At 55.8% G+C, this 12881-nt stretch overlaps 1 protein-coding gene across 1 annotated transcript; it reads right to left on the bottom strand.

Moving 5' to 3' along the window:
• Nucleotides 1–1024: 1024 nt before the first annotated feature.
• GPR142 (G protein-coupled receptor 142) lies at nt 1025–8441 on the bottom strand. The gene is given in 4 exon segments (XM_033438416.2): nt 1025–6710; nt 7354–7512; nt 8347–8398; nt 8400–8441. Coding segments are annotated over 4 exon segments (1125 nt in total). The 3' UTR covers nt 1025–5838.
• Between the last annotated feature and the right edge of the window lie 4440 nt (nt 8442–12881).

Genomic DNA, 12881 nt, shown 5'->3' with positions numbered 1-12881 from the left:
CGGACCCTGCCCCTGGAGAGGGGAGGGACGAGGGTGATGAAAGGGCCCTTCATAGAGTGCCTCGCGCAGGAAGCCTTTCCAACCACCAGAAGGATCTGAGAAAACTGCCGTGACCTGCCGCCCGCCTCCACCCCCAACCCCAGCTGGAGGAAGCACGTGGCTTCGTGGCTTCAGGGTGGAGGGGTCTGACCAGGGGAACAGCGGAGTCGTCCCACCCAACTGCTCCCCGCTGGCTGTGGCTCGCGGGGCTGACACAGTTTCTCTGCAGTAACTCGGATCTGCCTAGAAATCTGGCTTAAAGCCCCGCCCCCAGGCTCCCAGGCCAGTCTGTCCATCCCTCCAGTCCTGCAGCGCCCTCTGCTGTCTGAGTCCATAGCGACAGGCCAAAGGGGGAAGTCGGGCCGTAAGGCCCTCTAAGTAGCCCAAGCTTCCCCGCTGACAAAGGAGCCAGGGCTTTGGGGCTGGGGGAGCCAAGATCCCCAAGACACCCCCATGTCAAAGACTGTCCCATTGTCTCTGCCGGCACATCTATAACCTGGCCGACCAAGGCGCTCAACGTTTAATTCGGTGGAAAAGTAGGGTTTTGTTCTCTGTGGGGGGGGCCCTCCCCTGGGCCAGGTTGCTGAAAACAGCAGATCCTCCAGAGGCCTGGCGATTTGTCCCCTCCCACCCTTCCCCAACCCAGGAGGAGGTGGACAGCTGTGACGCGCTTTACCCAATAGCCCGAAGCGGGCTGGACGGGAATGTAAATGGGGCGGGGTGGGGGTGGCGCTGGGGGAGTGAGATTGCACCTCAGAAGCCCCTGGGAGCACTGGTAGCGTTTGGGGAAGCAGAGGAAGTAAGCGCAGATAACAGGGAATCTTTGGCGATGCCCGCAGGTCGTGCAAACTTGAAGCCGATCGCAGAATGGAAAAAAACGCTATTGGAGGCGAGAGCACTAAAGGGAACCCAGGAAATGTGGCAAACAAGGCGTTTATTCTCCTGCCTGAGGACAAATAAGACCGGTAGCGGGAAAAGGGGGCCAGCAACCCAGTCACGATTAAGAAAGTGAAGAAAATTCTTCTGAACGAAAAGATACTCTCAGTGTGGAATTGAAAAGCTCTGTAGCAGACTTCGGGCAAACTTCTTGAAGGAAGACACTTGTCCCCAGATACATCTTCATTACGGTTTAATCAAGATCTTCCAAGAATCCAGGGAGAAAGGAGAGGTCGTGTTGAAAGATACAAGACTGAGGCTGAATCCTGCTACGCCAACCAGAAGGAAAAGTGGAGGGACATTGCCTATAAAGCTAAGAGAAAAATTCCTTTCATCAAGAGCTGGATATGCACCAAACTAACATTTTTCTTTAAATTAACCACAGGGGGGACTTTCCTGGTGGCCTAGCGGTTAGGATTCAGCGCCTTCATTGTGGAGGCCCAGGTTCAACCCCTGGTCCGGGAACTGAGATCCTGCACGCTGTGTGACACGGACCAAAAAAAAAAAAAAAAAAAAAAAAAAAGAAAGAAAGAAAAGAAAAGAGAAGAAAAATAACCTTAATGTATGGGCCGGATTGTGTCTCCCTAAATTCACAGATTGAAGCCCTAAACCCCCTGTACCACAGAATGTGAATTTCAAGAGATGATTAAGTTAAAACGAGGCTATTAGGGTGACCACTCATCCAGTATGACTGGTGTCCTTAAAAGGAGAGACACCAGGCATGTGCCCGCAAAGAGGAAAGAGCTTTTTAAGACATAGATAGGAGACAGCTACCTGCCAGCCAAGGGAAAAGGTTTCAGAAGACACCAAACCTGCCAACACCTTGCTCTTGGACTTCCAGCGTCCAGAATCTTAAGAAAATGAATTTCTGTTGTTTAAGCCACTCAGTCTATGGCTTTTTTTTTTTTGTTAAGGCAGCCCTAGAAGACAAATACACATGGATGTAGAGACCAGAAGACAGCAAAAATCATATATAGACTTGGAAAGATGTGAAAGACACTAGAAAAATCATTGTCTTTAAATATTAACAAAGGGTTAAAAAATAGAACATAAGATCAACTGACAAATTGTGTGTGGGGTGGGGGTTGGGGGGGCGACCTGTAAGGAAAAAACTTAGAATTCCAAAAAGGATTTCCGTTAGCCAAGCTATTTCAGCAGATGGGATGGAGGCGAGAAGGGTACCCACACCCCTGCTGTCTTGTTCTCCAGAAGCCATTGAGAGTTTGACAATAGAAATGCATAAAGGAAACGTGAGCAGTTTTGTTTCTTTTTTAAAGATTTTTAGAAATTTCATGTCATGTCTGAAACATTTATATTAACATATTTCTATACAAATAAGCCAAAGAAAGTTTAGTATTAGTTGTTTTGTTTGTTTGTTTGTTTATACTGCAGGTTCTTATTAGTCATCAAGAGCAGTTTTAAGAATACTCTTCATTCCCATTACAGTGACATGCTTATCACAGTGATGATCTCATCCTTTTATTAAAAGTTATGAAAATAGGGCTTCCCTGGTGGCGCAGTGGTTGAGAGTCCGCCTGCCGATGCAGGGGACACGGGTTCGTGCCCCGGTCCGGGAAGATCCCACGTGCCGCGGAGCGGCTGGGCCCGTGAGCCATGGCCGCTGAGCCTGCGTGTCCAGAGCCTGTGCTCCGCAGCGGGAGAGGCCACAACAGTGAGAGGCCCGCGTACCACAAAAGAAAAAAAAAAAGTTACGAAAATATTAAAAAGGAACTGCTACCTAATGCATCTTATTAGAGAAATATGATATTGGTTCCTGAATCTGTTAAGTCCAGAACCAAAAAGTTACAAGTGATGCAAGCAGCCCTGAAGCTGCCCTTCCTCTAATCTTCTGCACCTGAGACCACCTGCAAGGTGACGGGTGGACTGAGAAGGAAACAGGGACCAGTAGACGTGAATTTGAGTCTCAGTGGTGTTCTTGACCAGCTTAGGGCCACGTGCATATCACTGAACCTCTCTGTGCCTCTGTTTCCTCTGTCTGTAAAATGGTCGCAATACTCAGGATCCTGGGTTATTTGAAAACATTGATGTCGCTCTAGCCTGTGGGTACAAGTGAGGTCACATCAATAGGGACACCCACATTCCCATGGCTTGAATCCCCCACCAGTGCAAAATGCTACCTGCCTCAATAGAGCCTCCTCACCTGTTTCTGGAACTACCTGGTTTCCCTGGTGTTTGGGGACAGGTGAGTGAATCTTTCTGTCTCCTTGAAGACAGCCCACCAGCCAGTTGAAAGAGGCTTCCCATCTTCATTTTTTTTTTTCTTGGCTGTGCTACATAGCACACGGGATCCTAGTTCCCTGACCAGGAATTGAACCCATGCCCCCCGCAGTGGCAGCACGAAGTCCCAACCACTGGACCACCAGGAAAGTCCCAGGCTTCCAGTCTTGCCCCACCACAGTTGCCTTCCATGCCAAGGGTACCCTCTGGTACTGGGCAGCTCTCCTGCAGGGCCCCACAGGTTTCGTATAGAGGGGGAGGGGGGGTCTCTCCCTCAAGACATTCCATTTGATTCTGCATCAAAAGCACCTATCTTCTGTAGGGTGGACTTGGCCCCTGGGGCTGGGCTGGGGAAGGCCTCCTCTCACCTTCTTGTGCCCCTTCTTGGGGTTCCTGGACTTGCACCCCCTCCCCCTTAAGCAAGGAATGAAGCTCTGGTGCCTCAGCTCTACCCACGGACACGTCTGCGTGCACATAGTGCTACCAAACCAAACTTGATTCCACTTGCCTGCTCACAGTAAAGCCAATCTACTGACACTGGTTGTGGTGAAGGAAAGTGCAACGTTTATTGCAGGGCACCAAGCAAGGAGTCCAGGCAGCTAGGGCTTAAAAGGCCCGAACTCCTTATCTGGTATGTTAAATTACAAGGAAATACATTTATTGGAAAAAAAGAAAACAGTCAAACAAGACAAAATAATAATAGTTTCATCATTAAGCAAAGTCAAGGACCTTTAGTTCCTCCTCAAGGGCTATAGATAATACTCTGTGCCAAGTCCTCTGAGCTGTTTTGCAGAGACTGAAACCCCTACCAGGTGGAAGAAATTAACTGTATGCTGCCCACAAGCATGTAGACTCCAGACCAATTGGAAACAGAAGGTCGATGATGTTGATTCTCTCACTACCCACCAATCAGAAGAGTGTCCACGAGCTGATCACTCACCCTGCAACCCTCCCCCTCCCCCTGTCTAAAAACCGTTCCCTAAAAGCCATCAGGGAGTTGCTTCTGAGCATTAGCTGCCTGGACTCCTTGTTTGGCGCCCTGCGATCAATGCTGCCCTTTCCTTCACCACAACCAGGTGTCAGTAGATTGGCTTGACTGTGAGCAGGCAAGCGGACCCAAGTTTGCTTCGGTAACCATGGGGGAATCTGCCATGCCCCAGACCCACTCAGGGCCAGCTGAGACCTTGCTGTGGCAAAAGTGATGGGACGTACAGGTCCTCAATCCTCTCTCTGAACTCTTGGGACCAGAGGTGTCTCAGGATTCAGAATTTTTCAGAATAGAGGAAGGTAATGTGTGGTTTAGATAAAGTAACAGATCTCTATTCCGGCAGGGTGTAGGGCGTGGTCGCAAAATCACGCCCGCTGAGAGTCTGCAGCGGAACCTATGCAGTAGGACAGCACCAAGACATATGTGGTCTTGTATCTATTCTGGTGTGTTTGTGGCAAACTCAGGAAAACGGTCTTGGTTTTCAGAGTTTTTGGAGTTTAGAATTGTGGATAAAGGATTGGGGACCTGCCTTTTCCTCCTTCTGGGTGTGGCTGAAAGTCCCTTCCTGGACATTTCTGCTGTGGGGAGAAGTAGAGAGGAAAGGGGGAAAGCCAAGTGCATTTATTTTGCACCGACCGTTTGCCCAGCACAGAACTGGCTCTTTCCCTTCTGTGATCCCATTAAGGGGTTGCGTGCCTGTGGGGGCCCGCCTGGACCTCACGTTCAGGGGAAAGGTCAGCTCAGTCTGGTCTAAAAGCAGAGAGCAGACTGCTAATGTGTTTACCCAGTGCCTGGAGCAGGTGGGAGGTTTGTCTGCTAATCTCTCCCAGCTGCCTCTCCCGGTTGGCATGGCTGAAAGGAGGGAGGCTGGGAGGGGCCGAGCAGAGCCCCTCAGAGTCTCAGATCGGCAGAGCCATCCCCCTTCCTCCCCTTGGTGGAGAAAGAGGCTTCTTCTCCAAGAGGAGTGAGCTTAGGGGTGTGGCCGGGAGCCCCCTTCTGCTCTCCTGGCCCCTGAGCTAAGAGGACATTTTCTTTCTTAGTCCTGGTCCTCAGCAACTATGGAAAGTGCCTCCCCAGGGCTGTTCTGGGGCCCTGAACCTGTTCTGGCTCCAGGGCAGGGATTTAATCAGTCCAGGATGCTAGAGACCCCAGAGGTTATGTCGCCCCAGGGCTGGGGCATTGAATCTGCTTCAGACCACTCCCTTTCAAAAAAAAAAAAAAAAAAGACCACTCCCTTTCTCAGGCAGCCCGTCTCCCCTTGTTCAGCCCCCTGCATTTGGTTCCTGCAGCCCAGGAAAGGCCTGGAATCCGGCGGACATCTCCCTTTCTCCCTGGCATTGCCACTAGAAGCCGGAGAAGTAATCAACTCAGGGAATGAGAGGTGGGCTCCAGGAAGGGGTGATCTGGAAACAACTCATATTCATCCATCCATCCATCCATCTATCCATCTATTCAGTCACTCATTCATTCAACCAACACTAATTTAGCTTCCTGGGAAGCCACCCCTGAAGGAAGGAGCCTCTCCTTCCATCCCCAGATTGCAAAGTAGGGTACTGATAAAGTTTTGTGGAAGCAACCACAAAGACCCCAGTAATCTGGCTGTGAGACACCCCAAGCTCCCTGCATGGGCTCCTCCTCTACAGTCCTGCCCCTTTGGGGAGTCCTGCAGGCTTCAGCACAGGTTCCGCCACCACGCCCGCTGGCTGTGACCCCAGGGTGCAGGGCAGGTGGGCGTCATGGATGACCTCCTGGACAGTGGCCCGGAAGGTCTTGCTAACAAAGGAGTAGAGCCCAAAGTTGACGGCTGTGTTGAGCATGGCCGCCATGTTGGCCACATCCAAGGCCAGGTGGACCCTCCAGTCCCGGTAGACGGGGGCCACGTACAGGTGGTAGAGCATGACAAAGATGCGGGGTGCCCAAAGGAGGGCGAAGAGCGTGGTGACACCCAGGAGGATGGCGGTGCTCTTGCCCACCCGGGGCCGAGGCCCGCTCTGGCCCCTTCTCTGTAGCTGGCAGACAATGGCCGAGTTGGCGACCAGGAAAACGCCGCAAGGGATGAAATAGACGATGAGGCAGTGAGCCCACTTAAGGACCTTGTCCAGTGTGCTGGGGGGGTCCTCGTCCCTCCACACGTCCATCCACCAGTAGAAGGGGATGCCAGTCAGCAGGGCAGCACCAAGGACAGCAGCGATGGCCCGCCGGGTCCGGCCTGGGGATGAGGTGGCCCGATGGTGCAGGGGGTGGCACAGGGCGCTGTACCGGTCAACCGTGAGCAGGACGGCGATCCAGACTGAGGCGTGGTTGGCAGCAAACTCCAGGATGTTAGCCGCGCGCACCACAGCCTGGGGCACCTTTCGGGCCAGCACTGCTCCCTGTAGGAGGAAGCCCACGAACACGATGACTACCTGGGTGATGACATCCGAGGCCGTGAGCGCCAGAAGGTAGTAGTAGGAGGGCTTCCTGGTCCTGGCGGCGAGGCGGGCCAGGGCCACTGTGGTCAGGAGGTTGACTGATGGCAACCGAGGTCAGGGAGGGGAGAGGTCAGAGGCGTTAGAAGGGCTCCTCGGATTTGCTTTCTCGTCGTCCCTCCCCACCTGCTGGTTCTGCCTTCTCTTTTCCTCTTTCCAGACCCTTCTTAAACCTCACTTTGTCTGGAAGGTTAATCAGATCAGCCCTGCCTTGTCCAGTCACGCGCCGTAGGCCACTGCCTTATACACTAGCTTCCCTGGCAACGGGCACAGGGATGGGCAGTTCCCTAATTCCACCCATCCTTTCCTGCATCCACACCCCACCCGACCCCCAGCTCTGCTCTCTGAACGCAGTGGATGGTACAGGAAGCTTTTGATGGAGCTGGGGGCGGTCTTGCACGAACTTAGTCATCCTAGGAGGTGCCCATTCCTGGGGGTAGAAGGGGGCTGTCTGCTGTGGTGAAAACTTGGGTTTAGCTATAGAGCACCCCAACTCCTGGCCCCTCACTTTTACTCCCCACTATGCTTGGCTTTCCAGTGACCCAGATCACCCCACAAAGGCAAGGAGAGCCCTGGGGTCTATGATCCTGGGTTTCAGGGGTCAGCCCAGAGGATTGGCACCCATTGAAGGAGGACTCCAACTTCTGGGCAACCCCAGGACCCCAGACCCAGCTCCCCACTCACCAGGCAGCCCCAGGCCCAGCAGGACGCTGTAGTAGATGACAGGGATGACCCCGGCCACACACGGGGACCTCTCTGGGATCTCCGGCCAATGGCCTTCAAACTCCTGGCTCAGCCCGCTGCCATTGGGTGTGAGCATTGGCGTCACCTGTAGCTGACCCGCTAGGAAGCGCAGAGGGTGGGTTAGAGCATTTGGTTCCTTTCCAGCCTGGACTGGCAGCAGCCCTGCCCTGCCCCTGCCCCTGAGGGCTTTACTCACCCCCACTCTGTGCAGACCCTGTGGTCGGGCCCAGCCAAACGGTAACGCTTCGTGCCAAGCACCCTCCACCCCAGCCCACCCCGCAGTGGCCCGGCTCCCCCGCTGGCGGGAAGAAGCACTTGTTGGCGTTTCTTGCTGACACGGAGATTATTTCTCGATCATATTTGCTCCTGGTGGGTCTTCAGCCTGCAAAGCAGGGCCCTAAACGGGCTGCTAGTCACGGTCAGGAGGGGGTTTGGGGGTGGGGCCCTGGGCCTTGCTCCAGGCGGCCTGAGCCAGAGGGTCTGCACCGGCGCTTGGGCAGCTGTGTTTTTAAAGCATCCCGGGTGATCCTGACCCACAGTAACTCACGGCAGCTGCACCACTCTGCCAACAGCCACCCCCCTCTTTAAGGAGAGACTTTACTGAGTTCCGCTCCTTTCTACGCTCGAGAGCACCCTCTCCTAGTGCTATCGGAGCTGGAATGGCCCCGGTTTTCAGACTGGGAAACTGAGTCCAGAGGGGGTAAGGTGACCTGCCTGCCGCCACACGCAGCTGGCAGGTGGCCAGTCTGGGATAAGGACCTTCCTCATGCTCTGGTCCCTGCCTCTCTCAGTCCACACTTTAGGAGTTTAGGTTCCACCTTCCAGCTTTTGATGTTTCCATATCCGCTTCCAGCTCCCCTCTCCCGGACTCTAGATTCCTCACTGGCCCTGCCGCCTTACTCTCCCTGCCCACCCTGGCCCTAGACACTTTACCTGTCTCTTGTCCTGCAAGCCGCATGCTCCTGGGTCCTGAGTCCTGGGTCACCCCGTGGCTTTTTCCGGTGGTCCCAGCAGCGCGCTCTCATCATTGCCAGCTCTCGGAGCGGTTGTTTGCCCCAGGATTATTCCAGCGGTGCGGAGCCTGACGGTCGGTGCAGGGAGGTGGGGTGGAGGGGGGAGGGAGGAGGGGGAAGGGGAGGGCGGGGCAGAGGCCCGGAGCAAACCAGGATGGGGAGGGTGCACAGGCAGGGGAGGGGCGAGGCTGGGAGGCAGACCTTGGGGCGGGGGGTAGCATCAGGGCTCTGGTTGGGCTGCCTCGTGCTCCAGGGCACTCTGGGAACCGGCCTGGCCTCGGTCTGGCAGTCAAACCCCGGGCGTGAGGCGTTTGGGGAAAGGCAGACAGATTCCAGGAGCTGACTCAGAGGGGGCTGGGGGGAGGGAACCAGTGCTGGGGAGGGAGAGCTGAGGCTGCCCTGGGCAGGACCCAGATCTGGAGCGAAGCCCCACAGGCCAGGTTTGAAGCAGTCAGTGCCACGGTGGCTGCGGGTGGTGGGACGAGAAGGAGACTACGCTGGCGGGCTGTTGGCCTGGAAGGATGGCAGGAAGCCATGCCCAGTGCTGGCTGTGACGACCAGGCCAGCGGAAGCCTGACCAGGCTGCCAACAGCGCTGGGAAACCCAGACCCAGCGGCTCCTTGCAAGCCGTTGTTTTCCTGGCCCTGGTGAAATGGACCATCCTTTAAGGAAAATTAGTCACCGGCAGATCAGCACCATCCGGCGTGGCTTGCGCCCTGGAGAGGCTGGAACCTGTGCCCGGCCAGCTCCCCAGCCCCATGCGGGGAAGAGCGACCGGTGCAGCCCACAGAGGGCACCCAGGACAACGTGTGGAGTGGCTCGAGGAGAGCTGAGGCCCAGCCAGCACTCGCTTCCCACGCTCACCCTCTGGGAACGTCCCAGAGCTGGTTTCCCTACGTTAGATCCCAATTCCTGGGCTGGAGCTACCTGGACGCCCACCCCCAGCCTCACCTCCACGCGCAGCCCTGGAACTCACAGAGGCCTTGCTGACCCCTGCTGGCTGGGGCCTGACCCCGAAGTCCTCCGAGAGTCCTCTGGCTTTGGCCAGGTCCCCTGGGTGGCACAGTGGGACCAGAGTAGGCACTACCCACTCAGGTCCCCAGGCAGAGTGTCCAGGACTCCAGCCCCAGAGGGTGCGAGGAGCACAGATAATTCCTCAGGCCACCCCCTCCCTGCGCCAGGACGCTGCGGATGAGCAGGGGGCCGTTCACAGCCGGGTGTGAGGGGCTCTGCTGACATTTCCTGAGGACCTACCCTGTCCTACACGTGTCACCCTCCCGGCAGCCCCTCAAGCTAACTCAGGTTACCTCCGTTTCACACAAGAGGGGACCGAGGCTCAGAGAAGGCCAGCAACTCCGCTAAGCCCACAGAGCTAGCAAGTGGAGGTTGGAAATCGAACGTGGGTTTGTCCCTCCCCCAGAGCTGTTCGCTGGTCACTCGCTCCCACCATCTGCTCTCCGGAAGAGCAGGGGCTGAGGCAGCACGAGGCCACCGTGAGCTCGGGCTTTACGGGGAGAGGAAGTGGGCCAGGCGGACAGCACTCGGATGCGGAAGGCCCTCCAGTCGGGGGACAGCAGGATGGAGGCAGGAAGGCAGGTGTGCCACCGCGGGACAGCCCGGCTTCAGGGGAAGCTTTCAGTATCATGTCAGTTACTTCAGGGCGCAATTCCTTCCTGTGTAGCATCGCTGTGCCCCCCTGAATCCATGTGGCCTGGAACCTAAGCTCAGGATTCGCTCCTCCCCAATCTAAGCGTTTGGGGGCTCCCTAGCTCAGGAAGGGAGACGTCACAGGTGCAGCTGGGGTGGGGCTGGGGCTGGGAGCCCACCCCTCTGCCGTCCTGTGTCTGATCACTTACGCCACAGATCCAGAAACTCTATATCTGCCCCAAGCTTGCTTCTCCAGCACTAGAGATTCCTTGCCCCACGGGGATCATCTATGGCTACTGAAACATTGGCTACTGAACATTCGTTCAGGTTCTTCCGTAAGCTGTTACCCAAAGGGCCGAATGAACTTTTTCGCCAACACAGTAGCTTCCCAGAAAAGACAGTATGGGGCTGTGGAAAGAAAAGTCAAGCAGCAACGCAGCACTTGAATCCTGGCTCTGCCCATTCTGAGCCGTGAAACCTCAGACAAGTCCCTTGAGCTATAGATACCCTTGCCTCGGGCGGGAAGCGACACTGCTCTCTGTTCTAGCTCAGAGTTGCTCTCAAGGAATTATGGAGCTTCCAGATCGACAGGGCAAAATGAAACAGATTGTCTCAGATCTTCCATCTCCAAGATTGGGCAGGGCGAACGCCCTCCTTCTTCTCTCCAGCTCCAAGACTCTCACGCACACCACACACACAAACACACGCACGCAGGGAATTCCCTGGCAGTCCAGTGGTTAGGATGCCGCGCTTCCACTGTAGGGGGCACGGGTTCGATCCCTGGTCAGGGAAATAAGATCATGCATGCTGTGCGGTGTGGCCAAAACAAAACACATGCATGCACACCTACACACCACACACACATACACGTGTGCACACATACATAGCGCACACACACACACACACACACACACTCCAGAAAACCTCAGACTAAGAAAATGAGAACGGAGAATGCGTATGCCTGGAAAGCCAGTTTCTAAGTCAGTAGAGGGGTTTCAGGGATAATAGAAGTTAGAGCTAGTAAGAGGTGGAGCCTCTCAGAGATGGGGAGTCAGAGGTGACCCTCCTGAGTCTTCTTGGTAACCTGGGACCTCCCCGATCCCTGCACACTTGAAATGCCATCCATGTAATTCTAGCAGGTAGACCTTAGATTGGGGGTGTACATGACAATCGCCGAGATGCTGAGAAGACACAGGTGCCCTGGCTCCTAGGTGGAGTGTGGGAGATTCCAGCGCAGGCAGCCGCACCTCTAGGGGCTGATGCAGCGCCTCAAGGAGGCTGGAGTTAAGAAGTTAAGACCATTTTCTGAGTAGTGGGTTCTCTTAGCGTCATCTTTTTATCATCAACATTCCTGTCGGAAAGCATTGCACATGGAAGCCGGGATGCCCTCAGAGGCCACGACCCCCGTCACACTGAGGCTCTGTTTTTCTGAGCTGGGCCAGGGAGGCGGTGCAGCCCACGGGAAGGGCAGGCAGGCAGCCAGTGGGCAAGGGATGGTGGATCTGGACGAGGGGAACCAGGCGTGAAGGTCAGGACAGCCGGGAGGGGTTTCCGCTGGGCTGGACAGCTACATGTTTGCCAACCCGGACGAGGCAGGTGCCAGACCCACTTCCCGCTCTCTCTGTGGCTCCAGAGAGGGGGGTGGAGCTGTTGGGTCTCTCTGTGCCAGCCCGGGGCAGAAATCAATGCGTGGAGCTGGTCCCTGGCATCCAGAGAGCAAAGGAGGGTGGGCTCCCACCCATCCCCAGTTAAAGACCCAGCCTCAGGAGAAACTCTGAGCTGGATCTCTCAGGAGCGCGCCCCACCTCCACCATTTCAATTCATCAACTTGGAAGGACTCCCTCCCATGGAGATCGGGGCCAGGCCCTACTTGCTTCTGGAAAAGGTGAGGCCTCCCCAGCACCTGCCCACCCATAACACACACCCCTTGGGCTCTAGACGCCACCCTCCTCTCTCTGTTCCTTTGTCCTTAGAAGAGCTCGCCTCTGTACTAACCCAGCTGAAACGGCCACCTAGCTCTCTGCCTGTTTCTCCAACTGTCAGGGTGGGGTACTGGGTCTGCTGTGTGTCTCCTTGGAACTCTGAGATGGGAAAAATTACACTAGGAGGTTGGACAGAAGCTGGTAAAAGAAGCCTTCCAACAAGGTGAACCAAGAGACCGGAGACCTCTTGGGAAGGTGAATTAAAGGAAGGAAGTGACCAGGCATCTCCAGTCTCCATGCCTGCATTTGGGCTGCTTGGGCGGGGGGTGGAATGCCTGCCGAGGACCAGCCTCCAGCGAGGCGGCCAGCTCTGCTCTGGGCAGGGGTGCTCCGTGCAGGGGTGCACAGGCTCGGGTGCAGCTCCTCTATGCCCAGCCCTGCCATCTTAGCTCACCTTGACCCGGGGTGAGGGGTGTGCTGGTCACAGCCCCCACCTCCCTAAAGGCTCATCACCCTCTCAGGAACATTCTTCAAAGAAGAACACGAAAATGCTATCAGTTACCCCGTGGGTCCCTATTTGAGACCCTTGCCCTCCTTTCTGGAGAGCCAGCCCACCCCAAAATGGGAGAGGGGGAGGGGTGGGAGCCTGAGCTGCCGCCGTGTTTCTCTTCCAGGCCCTTCCTTTGCAGCCGGCTCACCACGGCTCCCCAGCCGTGACGCTGGCAAGCTCGTGCTCTGTGCCAGGGTGGAGGCTGAGCCTGGGATCCGGGGAGGGGGCCGGCGACCCTCTGCGCTGGTGGCGGCCACTGGTTCTGGAGCCCTCTGCCTGCCCTTTGGAGAGCCTTAAACTTCCCAGAAGAGGAATGACTCGCTGTGCCAGGTGGTA

Source organism: Orcinus orca, chromosome 19, assembly GCF_937001465.1.
Source record: "Orcinus orca chromosome 19, mOrcOrc1.1, whole genome shotgun sequence".
In the NCBI taxonomy this organism is placed as follows: Eukaryota; Metazoa; Chordata; class Mammalia; order Artiodactyla; family Delphinidae; genus Orcinus; species Orcinus orca.
The sequence above is the reverse complement of the archived record's forward strand: the minus strand, read 5'-3'. Positions and strand labels throughout refer to the sequence as shown.